The sequence below is a fragment of the Ictalurus furcatus genome, chromosome 3, assembly GCF_023375685.1.
Source record: "Ictalurus furcatus strain D&B chromosome 3, Billie_1.0, whole genome shotgun sequence".
In the NCBI taxonomy this organism is placed as follows: Eukaryota; Metazoa; Chordata; class Actinopteri; order Siluriformes; family Ictaluridae; genus Ictalurus; species Ictalurus furcatus.
In genome coordinates, this window is record NC_071257.1 from 31,109,966 (window position 1) to 31,127,789 (window position 17,824).

The 17,824-nt window shown below is 43.0% G+C and overlaps 1 protein-coding gene across 8 annotated transcripts in view; it reads right to left on the reverse strand.

Annotated features, from left to right (window-relative positions):
- inpp4b (inositol polyphosphate-4-phosphatase type II B) overlaps positions 1–17,824 on the reverse strand; it is a 179,175-nt gene that overhangs the window by 63,965 nt on the left and 97,386 nt on the right. For all 8 annotated transcript variants that reach the window (XM_053622037.1, XM_053622043.1, XM_053622038.1 and 5 more), the window contains 3 exons: positions 15,208–15,274; positions 12,095–12,242; positions 4,042–4,172 (listed from right to left, as the gene is read on the reverse strand). In XM_053622037.1, the coding sequence (XP_053478012.1) occupies positions 4,042–4,172; positions 12,095–12,242; positions 15,208–15,274 (346 nt within the window). The remainder of the gene's footprint in view (positions 1–4,041; positions 4,173–12,094; positions 12,243–15,207; positions 15,275–17,824) is intronic.

Genomic DNA, 17,824 nt, shown 5'->3' on the forward strand with positions numbered 1-17,824 from the left:
TTGTTTATCTTATAATATGAAATACTAGATAAATATGATGATTTTCAAAATATTTTCACTTGCTAAGATGTTCTTTGTCATTTCTTTGCAGCATGTTTGAATTGAAGTGCATTGCCTGATCCTCCATTCCACATCCTCCACATGTCAGAAGTCAGAACAGCACTGGTGGTGGCTCTAGCAGTAAAGCCTGGTCCCTGGGTGATCGGGCAGTGTTTGTGTGGCACTGTGACATGGCCTGTCTCTCTCTCTCTCTCTCTCTCTCCCTCTTGGGAAAGCTCACAGGCTAATGGAGCTGCCACAGTGGCATTAGCCCCATCATGCCCTCCATCTGTGAGGCCAGGTGCTTATGGAGGCAGGGAGGAGGAGGGAAACCCTGCCTCTCTGACCCTCACATACTCAGCTGCAGGGGTAAACACGGGTTTGTAGGCAAAGAAACACCTGCACCTTCTCATTAGTGTACGTTTTCTTTTCACAGCCGCTGCAGAACACACTGTTAAAACCGGAGCGCCGCACAGATCACCTCAGCACAGCATGTGCCCGGCTCACTAGCGCAGCCTCAGGGGCCCTTCATCAAACGGCTGGGAAAAATCTCTATGCGCTTTCTCGGTGGCTCTCCTGCCTGGGCGGTGGGAGGCACATACCGGCAGAGCCGTACACCCAGCCGCAGGGCTTGGGATCAACCCACAGCCGGCCAGTGGAGCACACAGCAGTGCTCAATGCAACTGGAGCTCCTCCAGCAGACGAAGCAGATGTTGTTGTTCTTTTCACAGTGTATGCGTGTGTCTGGTGGTAGTGGTGTAGGCTCTCTGCATAAATGGTGGCTGCAAATCAAGCCTGTACAAACCTGGAACTAGACTTGCTTGGAATTAATAATGTATCGTAATGCTCTCTCATGCAGGTACACCTCTACTATGTGCCAAAGCTCAGACCTCTTGTTGTGTATTAGATGCTGTAAGCTCATTCACTTATCCCACTAAGACCTGCACTTGCCAAGATTTGTCCTCCATTTGCCCCTCTGCTGTGCGAGAGACTCCAATTCTCTGCTCATCACTTGCTCAACAGTGGAGATGCATAAAAATTAAAGATGGCAATACTGACACTGAAATTGAAACCTATCCAATATTGCCTTCTTTAAAAACTTTACAAATGTTTTAAAGCACGTCGCAGCTAAAAAAAAATGTGTGTGTGTGTGTGTGTGTGCATGTTTATACACTAAATAACCAAAGGTTTGTGGACACCTGACCATCTCATCCGTATGTGCTTGCTGAACAACCCATTCCATATTTAGTCCCCTTTACAGTTATAATAACCTCTACACTTCTGTAGTGTGTTCACCTTGGTTGAGGTCAGGGATCTGTCCAGGACACTCATGTTCTTCCACTCCAGTTCCAGTGAAGGGAAATTTTAGTTCCAGTGGAGGAAATTTTTAATGCTAGAGCAAACCAAGACATTTTATACAGCTGTGTGCTTCCAACGTTTGAGGAAGAACCACATATGGGTATGATGGGCCGGTGTCCACAAACTTTTGGCCATATACCGTATGTCTAGTTGAGGACCAAATGTCCCCCTAAAAGAAACCCTGCAACCAAATCTAAATTACAAATGAGTACTTTTTTTTTTGTATTTTTTGACACCTTTAGTGTCAGTAAGGCACTATATAAATGGAATTATTATTATTATTATTATTATTATTATTATTATTATTATTATTCCAGACTAATCGTAGACCAGCACACAGAGGATAGACAAATGGGGTGAAGGATGGTTAGATGCGCTAAAAGTAGAAACAACTCTGATGAATGAATTATTATTTTATGAGCCAATCCGAAGATCTGGAGCAGATGAAGAACATTGGAGACGGCCTTGCCTTATTCACCGAGCTAAACAAAATGCTGCAGGCTAGCTGAAGAGGAGAGAGAGAGAGAGAGAGAGAGAGAGATAGAGAGAGAGAGTTTCAGTGGTGAAGCAGAATTCTCTAAATACCAAACCTTCTCTCTCTAGCAAAAGGTCACCCTGCATATCATTCCTAATAACACGAGGTATCAATAATTAATACTGTGCAGTTGAGTTCTCCGAGCCGGCTGGATTAGGTCTGGGCTCTGTGACTGACTGCGGGGCAAAAAAAGTGAGTGTGGGAAAGCCGAGAAGGAGGAAAGGCAGGAGGAGATGGAGCGAGGCTTTTCTGATTTACAGCAAACGAGATTAGAGGTGGGTGCAGCAGGCTGTCAGGAGCCATAACGCTGAAGACTGAGCTCCATCAGTCATGCGGCAAAACAACACCGAGCGGCCCGAGCTCATCTGCCAGCCTCGGCTCGAATCACGCCGCCGATCGATCGGGCTGATCGGCTTTTTGGCCGGCAGCGCTGATTAGAAGGGCAAAAACATCAATGACTATTAATGGTTTGAGACAGAGAGAGCGAGGCGGTGGAGATGGTGACATTTCGTGCCCTGCCATTACCTCTTCCTCCGTGATAGCGAGTGTGGGTTTGAGCTGCTACATTAAGCTCTGAGTTGATAGTCCTAACTTAATAAGGCTGCATGATACCGCTCAGTTTATAGATGAGATGTGCATGCAGAGTGTGTGTATGTGTGTGTGTGTGTGTGTGTGTGTGTGTGTGTGTGTGAGAGAGAGAGAGACTGTGCAAAATGACAAACACTATACAATTTATATACCTTGTGTATTCGTGTGTGTGTGTGTGGCTGAAAAAAAAAGACTAATAGCACACTGTTTCCCACATCATGTGTGTGTATTTGGAGAATTAAGCAGTGTACACTAATATGCGCCAAGGCTACAATCTGCAATCTCTGTGGTTGCCAGCAGTAGGATGCGAGAGTAAACACTCCCCACATGTCTGATTCATACAGACCTCTTGCCTTGATCATCGCTGCCCAGTCTAAACTTAGTTGCTATGACTACAGTGCCACCACATATTTAAGAGAAATTGAGAGATTAGGCGTGCACACACACACACACACATATACACATACACACACACAACGATTCCTAAAAAGGCTTCATGGCTGCAGATGATAATTACATGGAACTAATTGGCTACTCACATTTATAAATCCCACATTAAGCAGTCTACACTTAACATGTTATTGCATTATATGAAGCAATGAAAGGAAGTCGCTAAAGCTTCAGCACTTACACCAGGTTTCACTCTGCTGCATGTTTGTCCCAGTGTTATTTATAAGTGACCATTTAGTGTATAATTAACTTGCGAGGACAGGTTCTGATCTAACCACAACTGAGCATGAAGACGTGCTCAGAATACCACAGGCTGGCAAGGTCATCATGACGATAAGGAGAGATAGAGAGATGAGGAGATAGAGAGATGGATAGATGCACAGACACAAATAGACAGACAGATAGATGAGAGAAACAGTTAGCTGGAAAGATACAGAGATGCTTGTTTGCATGTGAGAGAGAGAGAGAGAGAGAGAGAGAGAGAGAGACCAACAGACAGACGGTTAGTTTGATAGATGGACAGACAGAGAGATTGACAGAAAAACTGACAGACAGACAGACAGAAGTATATATAGATGGACAGAGTTAATTAGATAGACAGATAGATAGACAGACAGACAGACAGACAGTTAGGTAGATAGCTGGACAGAGAGAGATTGATAGTAAAACTGACAGACAGAAAGCTATTTAGACAGACAGAGAGATAGACAGAAAAACAGACATGCAGACAGACAAAGATATTTAGGTGAGCAGATACACAGACAGACACACAACGAGACAGAAAGATAGATAAACAGACAGTTAGGTAGACAGATAGACAGAGAGACGGACCAAGAGATAGACCAAGAGTTAGTTAGATAGACAAACTGATGGATGAATAGACAGAGAGACAGGCATCTGAACAGACAGACAGTTAGTTAGATTGATAGACAGACAGACAAATAGAAGAAGACAGATAAATAGATGAAGATAGATACACAGACAGACAGACAGACAGATCGATAGAGGTGATGTGTGTGTGTGTGTGTGTGTGTATTGAGGGGATGAGGGCAGGGTGTCTGACTCCTCACCGGTGAACTTCTCCAGCTCAGCGAGTGTGTCCTGGTAGGTTTTGATGAGATGGCTGTAGCGGGCGATGACGTCTCTCCTCAGGTTGTCCCAGTGTGGAGAGAGCTCACCCAGATTGTTCAGCTCCTGTATCCTGACCAACGCACACATCAAGAATCAAGCATTTTACTCATTTCAAGAAAAATCTTCTTTTTTTTTTTTTCCTATACAAGAAATATTTTTTGCAATGGCCTGCATAGAAGTCACTATATTCATCTCATACTGTATGTCCCAAAAACACTTGTCTGTCACATGCTAAACACAACCTTTCAAATAAGGTCAGCTTCCTCACGTTCTGTAATAAATATTCTGAAATAAAAACGGTCCGAAATAAAACACTGTTAACTTTTACACTTATTTAGGATTAACCATAAAAGCCCTTTTTATAAAGTTCAGGGTGAATTTAGAGTAGTGTCGCCACCTCACAGGTTTATTCTGAGCTCAGGTTCCTGTGTGGAGTTTCGCATCTTCTCCCTGTATGGGTTCTGGGTTTCCTCTGGGTTCCCAGGTTTCTTCCCACCTCTCAATAACAAATAGAGAATCTGAACTCACGCATTTGCATTCGCTAGCTTATTACTCAGCCCTTTCAGCTTTATTGGAGCGACAGCAAGTCTGTAATCTCTGAGGATGCCAGCAGGAGGAACAGAGGTGTTTACAAAAACCACTGAACAATTTAATGCATGTTTCTGTACAAGATGTAAAATTCCACCCTGGTGCTAATGTGTTGGTTGATGCTGTATTTTCATTATTGTGCCCTTGAGCAAGACCTTTAACCCTCTATGCTCCAGGGGGCGCTGTATCACGGCTGACCCTGCGCTCTGACCCCAACTTCCTGACATTCTGGGGTATGCGAAGAAAATAATTTCACTCTGCTGAAATGTATACGTGATTAATAAAGACTCATTATTATTACTAGAAGACAAAAAAACAAAACAAAAACAATACATGAAAGCTGATTGGTTTGAGCCGAGCGTACAGATGAGGAGGGGAGAGCTGGACAGACGAAAGGACAAAAGCACTGCTGCGTTGCTCTCTTTAGCTAGAGCTGAACTGAGGACTAAATCACATTGGCACCGCTGCCAGCAGGTGGCTGATGTGTAACACAATTGTGGGTAAAATGTAAGAAAACATGTCAGTGAAAGGAGTTTAAACTAAAATCCGAATTTCATTGCAAATTAAAATATCGGATGCCGTTTAACGTCACATATTAAGAATACGTTATGAATATTAATAAGCAAGTGGTTCAAGGTTAAACTGTACTATCACTGAAACGGGAAAACTTATTTTGAATAACAGATGTGTGCTGGGTTTTTTTTACTTCCATACCTGTGAAAGCACACACACACACACACACACACACACACACACACACAACAAAGCTTTATGCACTTTTTAATCAAATAACTTTCGGAAAAAATGAACCAAAACATTGTCCCACGAGCTAATCCTCATTAATAGTCAGTGTGCCACTGCCCAGGTGTATTATGGGAGTGCCCAAAGGGCCTGAACAGCAGGGTTGAACTACAGTTAGATTTACATAGGTAATAGAGGGCTTATCTGGCTAAAACAGGTGGTTTCATCTTCTCTCCACTGTTTGAGAAAAAAAAGACCTTTAATACCTCTCATTAATATACATATATATAAAAAAAAAGCTCAAGCGTATTTAATTGTAGACGAAATTTCCATAAAGAACAATGATTCATTTTCATATAAATTCGGGCTTAGAGACTCCACACGCCCTTAATACTTCCAGCAATGAGATTAGCATCTGCAAACGATATGAGCGCCACAAAACCTGTCGATTCCTCATGAGCGGAGACATGAAGAACAAAAAATCCTGCCGTATCTACTGAAGAACAAAAGTCAGTTCTGTTTGCATGGCAATTTCGGGGCTGAAAAAAAAAAATGAAGTAGAAAGACAGAGACAGAATTATATCAGGCTTTGAGACGTTACAGAGCCGATAATCCAGGCGTAACGTACAGACCCGAGGCTGCTTTCACAGACGCACTTCTTTTAGCCTAAATGCTACAGCGAAAACATTCTGCCCCACGTTATTGATGGTTATCTACCCAGGCTCTTGTGTTTTCTGTTCACAGTCTGGCCTATGGCACTCTCTTAAATAAATTACAGTGATTCAGTGAAAGCAGCGCTCTTCTGCGCACACTCTTAAGGGTCATTAAATGGTGGTCAGCGCTGGAACCACATTATTTGTTAGCTGAGTGGACAGCTCTGGAGAAGATGGCACGCCTGGGCCTTTAGGAACCGTAAGATAGCCTGAATCCATCATTTCCTCAGTTGGGTGGAATCCAAAGCAAGGCTGTGAACTTTGGTTGATGCGAAGACTGCAAATATACATGCGCTGATAAAAGTGTGCCATTAACAGTGTGGCATTTTGCCAGGCAGTTAAGACATATTATATAAATTAATTTTTCCTCTTTACTTTGTTTAATAGTATAAGGCAGATATGCCGTTAAATCATTCGACAGGGAATGTTTTTAGCCGTTTGCTGCACATGAGGTGAATTACGACTGAAACGTAACTGACCCCAGAACCTAGCGTTGAACTGCGGATACTTTGCAAGATACTTTTAAGGAAAAGGTTTAGATCTCGTTTTGGAAACGAATAATATAAGCCTGAAATGAAGAAACTAGCCAGAGTGCTGCATGGTGGTACTGAGAATCACTTTTTAAAATATATATATATATATTTGCATTGTACGCGTGGAATTACAAGTTGTAATCTTCACCTCGAATGCGGCATACGGTAACTATCAGCTGGTGGACGAACAGCATTCTGGGTAATACAGGAAACTAACCGTTAGCTAACGTGAAGCGTTGATGAAAAAAAAAAAGTGGATATGAGAGTCATTCAGAGTGGATTTTACTTTTAAGGTAGAATTAACAGACATGAAATGACTTAAAAGTACTGAAAATGACTGAAAATTGCGGTGATAAAATCATCCGACTGAGACGGAAAAAGACGAGATAGGATCTACTTAGGATCTCTAGATAGGGTAATGAGTCAAAAGCCAGAATGACACGAAAAAGAATGGATAGGAGGAAAGAAAAAAAAAAATGGCATAAGAAAATGGATTATACAGAGGAGGATGGGGTGTGCTAAACACTCCAATCTGAATCGTGCTGCATCACTGCGACCGGGCTACACAGGAAGCCTGTCATGTCGTGGCCTTTATTTCATGGTGCGTTATGGGAGCTGTTCGCTGTAATCACTGGAGCCTCGGTGCCTGGGGTCAACAGCAGCACTGCGATGGGAATCACAATTAGTGCAAGAGCCTCGACTACACGACTCAAATAAGGCTTTCTTGTTTCTTTTTTGCAGAGCAAAAGAAAACCTGCAACACGGTTCAATTTGGCATGTACAAGTACCTCTATTTAAGTCTAAGCTTTAATATAGACAGACAGCAAAGAGCGAGAGAGATAGACAGACATACAGAGAGAGAGAGAGAGAGAGAGAAAGAGAGAGAGAGCGAGAGAGAGAGAGAGAGCGAAAGAGAGAGAGAGAGAGAAGCAAATGTCCTTTGTGAAATGGAGGTTGTTTTAAACCGCTTTATATAATAACTATCTTCCCTAATGGCACTCAAGCTCTGTTCTATCATGCTCTGTTGTCATGCTGCAGAATTACTGCACTAATAGTGTGTTCGCTCGGATACTGGGCTGTGATTATTACCCACTGAAACACTATCAAAGACAGTGAAGGCTTTCACATCACTTCTTCATTAATCGATTTCAATTGATTCTTTTTTTTTTCATTCGTTTTTTTTTTTTCTTCTTCTTCTTCTTCTAAGCCAGGAACAAGACACGACTAATGAAACCATTAGCTTTGAAAATAAGGAGAGAATAATCTTATAATACACACACAGAGACATACACAGGGGACATTAAAGCGCGTGGGCGGACGTGGTGCGTCACTGTCGACATTAACAAAAGAGTAGACAGGGAGAGCTAGCATTAGAAGGGAAAATGATGAAAAATGGGGAGATGAAGAGTAAGCAATAACGTCCCGAAACAGCTTCAACTAACAAACACTCTATTCATGTTTATATTCTGAAAGGCTGCCTCACCAGCTAATCATCCCATGAGTTACGATTCCAAAATAACAAGGAGCACTTATTCTTAAAGGCTTAACAATGTTGTGCCGTTCTGATTAGTAACGGTTATGAATGAGAATATGCATCCAGCTCAGTGGAGGAAGCTCAAAATCACTGACGCTTGCCTACGAAGCCAGGAGTGGACCTCCATCTATATGAAGGCGTGCATCAAATCTCCCCAAATTGCCTTCAAGCCTCGAGCATGGCTCTACCCACCATCCCTCACGATACCAGGAAGACCTGCATCGCTGGGTTTCAGCTTCTTTTTCCCCTGAAATATTTGTACTAGCACGAGGATCTGATTTTTTCCTATAATTGTGAAATGATGCTTGGTACAGTGCATAAAATCGGCCGATGACTACATATGCATATCAGTTGTGTGTGAATTATTATTATAAATTTTTTTTTGTCACCTGAGGTTATCTGTTTGTTTGTAGAAGTTGTTATTGATGCCTTCAAAAAAAAAAAAAAAAGAGTTGAAGGTGGGTGTACTTTCTTTTTCTCATGACTCTATTCACGTACTCTTACTTAATTAGACTTCCGTGGGTGGGTGGGTGGGTGGGGTGGGGGGTGGTCTCTTCTTCGCCCATCCAGCCAGTGACTATGTTACACAATACACCAGTCTCCTGCACATTTTATTTGACATTCAATCATATTCATCAAGAATTGTAGCGATTTAATTTATTTTTAAATACTTGATTACATTCAAGAGTAAATATTTGGCTGGACTCTTCCATTTTGACTTGAGTAAGGATTTGAGACATCTATATCTATATTTAAAAGGTGCAATAGTGGAGGTGTTCTTTTTAATTTAAATTCCTTACTTATACAAATACCCTGGAAGACGTTGAACATGATTAAACAAACAAACAAACAAACAAACAAACAAAACAATTCATTAAGCCTTGGCCTTAGTATATAGTGTATAAAGTTGTTGAGAAAACTTGTTTGGAAAAATTCCAGTCCGGGAATGCTTGCGTTTGGATGTACTTCCTCTCAGTCATTTTATAGACACTCTATGGGTCTCATGCTTACGACTGTCATTTCATACAAACTGCTTCACACTCTCTTAGATTCAGACTGGCTTCAGCTTACAACCCAGTCAGTGCCTTACAAAGAATTAAATCTGCTACAAATGAGTGAGTATTGTGTGATCGATGAAAAGTCCCAGATATTCATCAGGATTGGACAAAAGCCATAGAAGATGCGTTAAAGGGTGAAATTTGAGAATGAACCACTAATTGGGGAATCGGGACACAAGAGACAGGCTGGAGAGAGAAGAATAATAAGCTCATGGGAACTGTTGCCTAGCAAAAGGTCAGACATGGGAGATGTGGTCGAGGAATGTGTGTGTGTGTGTGTGTGTGTGTGTGTGTTAATGATCCAGCATTTAAAGATAGCAAAGTGCATGATCATCAACTAATACAGATTAATACGGAGTGAGTGAGTGAATGAGTGAGTGTGTGTGTGTGTGTGTGCGTGTGTGGACGTGGGATTGTTACACTATATTTATTGTAAATGTGTGGGCTCCATACATGCATATTATAAAAATTATTTTCCTGAACTTTCCTCACAGGTGGATTCAGGAGAGAGAGAGAGAGAGAGAGAGAGAGAGAGAGAGAGAGAAGGAGAAGGAGAGAGAGCAAGAGAGAGAGAAGGAGAGAGAGTGAGAGAGAGAAGGAGAGAGAGAGGAGAGTTAAGAAAAAGAAAAAAAAAACTTCTGATTCATTATATAATGAACATTCAGCTCAGGAAAGGAGGTCCACTCAACCAGAAGCACTTATTTATGTTCATAAGAGGACATTAGGCATAATTCACAGTATGTGGAGTTCCAGTCGCTCTTAATCCATCCCTACTTTAGCGCTGGTGCTTCTGCTGCCTACCTTACCACTGAAAAATCGCCTGCGGCAACTCTCACAGTTTAAGAATTCATTAAAAACTCCCAGGCTACGCTAAAAGAACGAAAAAAAAGTTGAAAAAAGTATTCAGAAAGCATGCAAGCATGTAGTCATAGTAATGTCGTTATGATGTGCGTGTCCACGTTGTAGCACGCAACCTGTTTGTTTTTGATCCCATTTTGATTGGCTCACCTGCCAATTCCCACCCACCAGTTAGCTCTCATATCATACAACTGCTGCCAAGTGTGGAGGGTGAAGACTAACACGTACTTCCTCCGAGACGCGTGAAGCCAACCAACAACCACATCAATCTGGATCGATCTGAAAACTGCATTTTGCTTTTAAAAACACTCTGCTTACACTGGAATTTTCCAAAAATTGCTCATCCACACTGAAACGCCTGGTGAAAACGTATAACGCTTCGGCCTGCGTCACTTCCGTCAGGCGTTTATTTTAAAAATGCAATCTGAAGGTTGTATAAAGTAACAATTTATCTTTAACAATGCGATCAAACTGGATAGCAGGCACAACAGCTGCGGTGTAACATCGTCCACCAGCTTGTTTGTTTTGAGTTGAATGGGTCACGTGACTAAAAATACATCATCGTTTTTGAATATCTCCGTTTTCACAGTCCACGCTACAATGCGAAAACGATGTTTTATCCACAATTCATCCACTTGGGAGCACGTTTTCGAACAGCTCCACAGACAAAAACGCCATCTCGGTCCGGACGGGAGGCCAAGACGTACAGGAAAAGAAGTATCCGGATTAACGTGGACGTAGCCTGCATTGTTTTCAAACTGCTGCTCATGCTGCATCACAGGGCAGTGGAACACCCTCAGAGGAAAATGCTATCCTCCCTCTTCCGCATCCTTCCGCATACATGAGCTCACAGATATCCACGACGGACTAGTGTTGCTTCGATCGACAGAGGAGAGAACAAGAGAAAGAGCAAGCCCTCGTACTCAGAGAGCTCGACCGAATTTTCTCCCTTGGCTCCCTGTCCAGTCATATTTTTTTCATAGCAAGTCAGAATATTTATTAAGTTGCTGCCGAGTGACTAAAAGATGCTATATTGATTGGGCACAGGAACGTAGCTACTCGTGATAAATCATTACGATTTAAAGGTGCAAGTTGCAAAGTCTAAAAAAAGCTTCTAAAGCCAATACTATTTCCAAGACTGGTAGGATCTGGATCTGTATTTTTTTTTTTAGGCTTCGGTTTGGCAAGAAAAGTAGCTCCAGCCCTAGTCTAATAAATTATTGGTCAGATCTGGGAACTTTTTCATTAGAAGGCAACTGAGGACACATGTGCGGTATCGGGGAAAGGATGTTTGTCTTAGGGAGCACACGACTGAAAACCGACATCATGAGGTCTTCTCATGTGGCATTGTTTAAGTGAAATCTGCACTGAAGTTGAATTCCTCCCCGCTTCCCTTCTCTTTATAACTGGTGTTGATTTCATGCTCATTGTAGTCACCTGACTCTTGAATGAGGAAATCTGTCTACTTATTTCCGGTCTTCGTCTTGCTCTGCTCTGATTTTCACTTTTAGATGCCATGGAGCTGAGTGCACATTGAAAGTCATGCTCTTCTCAAACAATACGAGCGGAAGGAAGAGAGGAAAGAGACCGAGAGAAAGAATGGAGAGAAAGGAAAGGTTGTTGGAGGCTCTAGGTGTCTGGCGGACAGACGTGCTCTTTGAAGTGTTAAACAGGCTTGAATAATTTAGTGGGGGCTAAGTATAGCTCTTAAACATCCATTTCCATCCTTGAAGCAGCCTCCCTGCAGGAAGCACAGGCCACATCACTCTGTCAATGCCTCATTTATTTTCTCTCTTGTCTTCAGTCTTTCTCTCTTGCCTCTCTTGCGTTTTCTCCACTTCTGGCTACTTAGTCGTCTTCGTTCTGTCCGTCAGCACATGTCCACCCCTCTCCTGTCAGGTCTGGTGGATATCTGCATATGTGGGTGTATTGTCGTGTGGTGTTGTGCTCGGTGGATGATGACATACCTCTGTCTGTCCTCCTGAATGTACAGCCTGAGGAGCTGGATGGGGATGCTGAAGGACAAAGTGCACTCAGCCATCTGCTCCCTCACTAGCATCCACTTGCTGTCCGTCGTCTGAAACCTGTACACTTTACACACCGGGTTCTTAAACACTGCAGAACAGAGAAATAGAGCAGATTTAGCTAGCTTATAGGACATTATTCAGATATTTCAGCTGCGTTTAAGGACATTGCGTGCTGTAAATATGAAGCTCAGTTTCTTCTATCATTCTTTACGATATTTATCCTTCCAGCCATCCATTTTCTGTCCTGCTTATCCTATACACGGTTGCAGGGGAGCCTGGAGTCTATCCCAGGGGACTCGGGGCACCACGCGGTGGACACCCTGGACGGGGTTCTAACCCATCGCATGGCACAATTGCACACATGCGATGTTGTCTCTCATGTGCTCCTACATTTCTCAGAGTGGAGGATTAACCACTGGCCCCAGCATCTTCTCATGTGCTAATCCTACAGCCAATCAGATGGGAGCATGAGCTGTACCAGCAGAAATGACTCTGTGTTGTTGCAATACCATGACAGCTCAAGTGTGTGTATGTGTGTGTGGCAGGGAGAGGTAATGAATAATGTGTGTTGGATGTGTTGGTTAAATTGTGTTAGTTGATCTCAGGCAGGCAGCGGGGAGCTGTGTGTTTTGACGGGAGCAGCTGGGCGCCTGAAACACACACCCTCCTGATGGTGGCTAATTGCCCTAGCCCAACGACGCCACAATGACACACTGACAGCGATGGATGTAGCAATAAATACGCGTGTTCTCACTTTCCACACAGAGACACAGGAGTAAAACACACCACCGCTGCTGGCACGGTACAGGTATTACTCCCTGTTACAGAAAGCCATTTTCTCTCTTTTTTCTTTGTTTTCTTTTCTTCTTCCCTCACTTTCTCTTATTCCTCTCAGCAGCCGCATTTCTCTCCTAGCGTCCAAGATGCAGCGGTCTCTGTTAGGGACGCTCCGATCGAATGGGCCGCCAATCGTTATCGTCCAATAATCACGTTAATTTTACGAGTCGATCGGTAGTCTCTAAATTCGGCTGATCTCACGAACTGATCGCGATTGGACGACGTAAAACACGTCACGATGTTAAACTTAAGCGCTGCAGTCACGTCATCACCAGTGTACGAATAATGAAACGTTCGTTGTTTGCCGTGTATTTTTTAAAGGCTTATTCAAATGTTCGTTGTAAAACGTGTATTTGTTGCACTTATTTATTCGATTCTCAATTACAACAACAATCTACAACATTACTGTAAATAATATAACCAAGGTGGTATTAGTTTATCTAAAAAAAAAAATGTAAAAAAAGATTAACAGTAACGGTCAACAGAAAGCTTAAATATCACTTATATATAGCTTGAACGATCGGTATCGGTATCGGTATTGGCTGCAAAGATCCTGATCGGAGCATCCTTAGTCTCTTTTTTTTTTAAACTGGCCACAGAAGTAGTTGATTGGTCAGTCTTTTCTGGTTCAGTTTATCTTTGTTCTTACTCTTACCCTGCTCTTTAAAATTCATCCTTCATTTGCTCCTTCTCCATAAAGCTGGGCCCGGCTGTGGTTCTTCCTTGGATTCCGAATTAATGAATGCTGACAGTGGAAATCTTTACTGCGTGATGTTTAGTCGATAGTCCAAAAGCAGCAAAGCATTTAGAGTTTCGAAAATATCTTCAGCTGACGCATAGTCTAAATTTAATATCTGGATGTTCCACATGAATAGTCCCACCAAGCTTGATTAAAACAAAATACACCCAGTGGTGCATGACTACTACAGACTAAATAAACAGGCAGATTCGCCAGTTTAGGCTCTGATTTAATTTACCATTTCAAAGCTGTGCGCAAGTGGAAATTGAATGCAAAGTGAACTGCTAGTGAATATGTGTTGGGGGTGTGGTGGGGGGTGTGTAAATGACTCTCTAGAGGGGTATAACACTGTGTATTTTATTTTACTTTGTCTCCGATGAACCTGTTTCTTCTCCTCACTACATGATGGAGCTCTTCGTTAGGTGTGTATGTACAGTGGGGGGTAAGGATGGCTGTGAATTCATTTGGCAACTTCATTCGATAAAATATGCAGTCTAGTAAACATTGCACAGGGGTGATGGCGATTCTTATCCTAGGCTAGAGCTGTATGGATTCAAAAAGATGCTGACGAGACTTGAATATAGTCTGTCATCACGCTTATGTATGTGCAATGCTAGCAGAACTGAGAGAGCAACTGGGTCAATAGGGATGAGCAATATGGCAATTCAAAATGAAGCCTTAAAATTTAGTTTGATGATCCATCCATCCATCCATCCATCTTCTACCGCTTACTCCTTCTTCAGGGTCGCGGGGGAACCTGGAGCCAATCCCAGGGAGCATCGGGCACAAGGCGGGGTACACCCTGGACAGGGTGCCAATCCATCGCAGGGCACGATCACATACACACTCACACAACCGTTCGTACATTACGGACACCCCATTCATACACTACGGACACTTTAGACACGCCAATCAGCCTACCATGCATGTCTTTGAACTGGGGGAGGAAACCGGAGTACCTGGAGAAAACCCCGGCAGCAAGGGGAGAACATGCAAACTCCGCACACACATGGCCCCGGCGGGAATCGAACCCTGGACCCTGGAGGTGTGAGGCGAACATGCTACCCACTAAATGGGTAGCTGTGGATCAGGTGGTAGTGCGGGTTGTCCCCTAATCGTAGGGTCGGCGGTTTGATTCCCGGCCCACATGACTCCACATACCGGAGTGTCCTTGGGCGAGACACTGAACCCCAAGTTGCTCCCTATGGCAAGTTAGAGCCTTGCATGGCAGCTCTGCTACCATTGGTGTGTGAGTGTGTGTGTATGAATGGGTGAATGAGAACCAGTGTAAAGCGCTTTGGATAAAAGCGCATACAAGTGCGCCATTTACCATAACTGAAAACGGGGGCGGGGAGGGGGATGTGTAAAAAGATTGGCACTGGATTAAAAGCTACAAATGGCTACACATTTTAATATTCTACAAACTTCAACTCTCCTTCATACGTCCTTACTTAAAAAGAAGGGAACTATGGCCTACCTGCATTCATCAGTGGCCCGTTATCCTTGTCGTTTGTGGTCCCATGAGGTTCACACACCAGAGTGCACTGTGGGTAAGAAAAAAACAACAACATAAAACAAAACAAAATAAACAAACAAAAAAAAAAACAGCAAAAACAATTACTACTAGAACACTGAGCTGAGATCTCAACATTGAATCACACTCTAAAGTGATCTCCAATCTTCCATGGGTGCCAATCGAGTGTCTGACATGAACACGCATTCAATTAAGTTCGCACGCCTCTTGAGCGCACTGTAAATACGACGTGTCATACTGTCACAGGCTCGGAGTGATGCCTGTGTTCCTGTGCTGAAATAAATCACACATTCATGTTCAGCAGAAAATAATTGTTATAGGATTTTTTTTTTTTTTCCGAGGACGTTTCAGATGTTTCATGATCGTCATGTTCTTTACGTGTAGATGTCATATCAGATAAGAGGGCTGTTGATAGGAGTCCATGTGGCTTTCTCTCTCTCACTCTCAGAATCAGATCAACCTTTCGTTGCATTTTGCCCATGGGCTTACTCGATCGCAGTCACTTCGCATAACTTCCTTACTGCTTTTTTGAGGGATTTTGAGGGATGATTTTTCCCTTCTCATCATGTCACACAGGTATCTCTGATTGGCTACAGAAAGCACACAGCCACGTCTCGCTGGCTCATCAGCTCAAAATGAAACTGTACAACCTCTGATCCTTAATGAGCGAGAGAGAGAGTAACCATTTCCCTCAGCTATGCAGCAATGCATATGTATGTGTGTGTGGGTGTGTGTCAGAGAGAGAGAGAGAGACAGAGAGAGAGAGCGAACGAGACAGACCCTGGTCTTAAAACAGAGTACACACGACCCAGAAAATTCCTCTAAATGATTCACAGATCCAACTCCAAATCGAAATCTATATCCGGATATCTGTAGAGCTGCTTTGTGACAATGACAATAGTAAAAAGCGATATACAAATAAAAAATTGAATTGAAATTGAATTAATAAACTCATACAGACTGTATGGACTGTCGTGTGTTTCTTAATTGCACATGCTGAGGCGTAGAGAAAGAAACAGTGCTTCTCTGATGGAATCAGATCTCTACTACACTACTGCAGGACTGCTTTAGAGTGTGTGCCGTCCTTACACACACGTGCACAGAGTCAGAGCTCACACACACACACACACACACACAGGTCTTTTCACACTAAGGCCAATGCGCAAACACCTTTTCTGTGGCAGACCTAAAAATCAGATCCAGCATGAGATAAATGAGGTGTGCCCGAGCAGAGGAAACACCAAATAATGTCTTCATTCGGCAGACTGAAAGACCTACAAACACATCCTGTCTCCCCCCACAGTGTGTGTGTGTGTGTGTGTGTGTGTATATATATGCCTATGTGTCTAAATGCCTAACCAGGCTTGTTCTCTTTATATACGTCTGGGTTTCTGTTTGTTTTTGTTTTTTCCCTCCCCATATGCGTAGGAGGTACTCTACTACCAATACAATTCTATTACCGCTCATTCTATGTACTGAAAAGATAAATATAGTAATAGAATACACTTCGAATTGAACTGCTTTCACCTCCTACAGCTTCAGAAGCACTTCGCTTGCGTAGCTGATGAAGGATTTTTCCTTCCTTTTTGTTCTGTTCTTCCTATTACTACTCAAGTACACTATACATATACATATACACTCAGCAACCACTTTATAAACACCTCCATAAGAGTGTTGTGCTGCACCCCCGTTCGCTGTCAGACCAGCCTCAGTTCATCACGGCATGGATTCCACAAGGTGCTATTAACATTCCTTTGAGAGTCTGATCTGAGGTTGAGATGATTACGTCACTTTATGTGTATTCGTGCTGAGAATCTCCCTGAAAATTTATACCGAAGTTGCTCTATTCCATTCAGATCCGGCGATTGGGGAGGCGTTAGAAGTGCACTGAGCTCACTGTCGTGTTCATTGAACCGGTGTGTGTGTGTGTGGGGGGGGGGGGGGGGGTGCGACTTTTGACATGCCACACTATCAAGCTGGAAGCACATTATCATGCTGGAAGCCATTATACGATGAGTAAATTTTGTCCATAAAGAGATTCACGCGTACTTAAACAGGATGTGGCATTCAAACGATGCTCAATTTGTATTAACGGGCCCAGAAAACGTCCCCCATATCATTACACCTCGACCACCAGTCTGAACTTTTGACACAAGACAGGTTATATCCATGGATTCTTGCTGTTGAGGTCAAATTCTCACCCCACTGTCTGCATGTCACAGCAGAAATCAATATTCAGGCCAGATGATGTTTTTCCAATATTTAACTGTCCTGGTTTAATGAGCCTGTGCCCAGTGCAGCCTCAGATTCCTATTCTTGGCTGCCAGGAATGGAATCTGGCTGTTTCTAGAGTCGTTTCTATGTGTTGTGCTTTCTGTGATGCTTTTCAGCTCACCACGGTCATAAAGACTGGTTATTTGAGTTACCATAGCCTTCCAGCTCGAACCAGTCCTCTGACCTCTTTCATCCGCAAGGCGTTTCCGCCCACAGAACTGCCGCTCGGTGTACGTTTCTTGGCTTTAGCACCATTCTGTGTAAGCTCTAGATATCGGTGCAATCA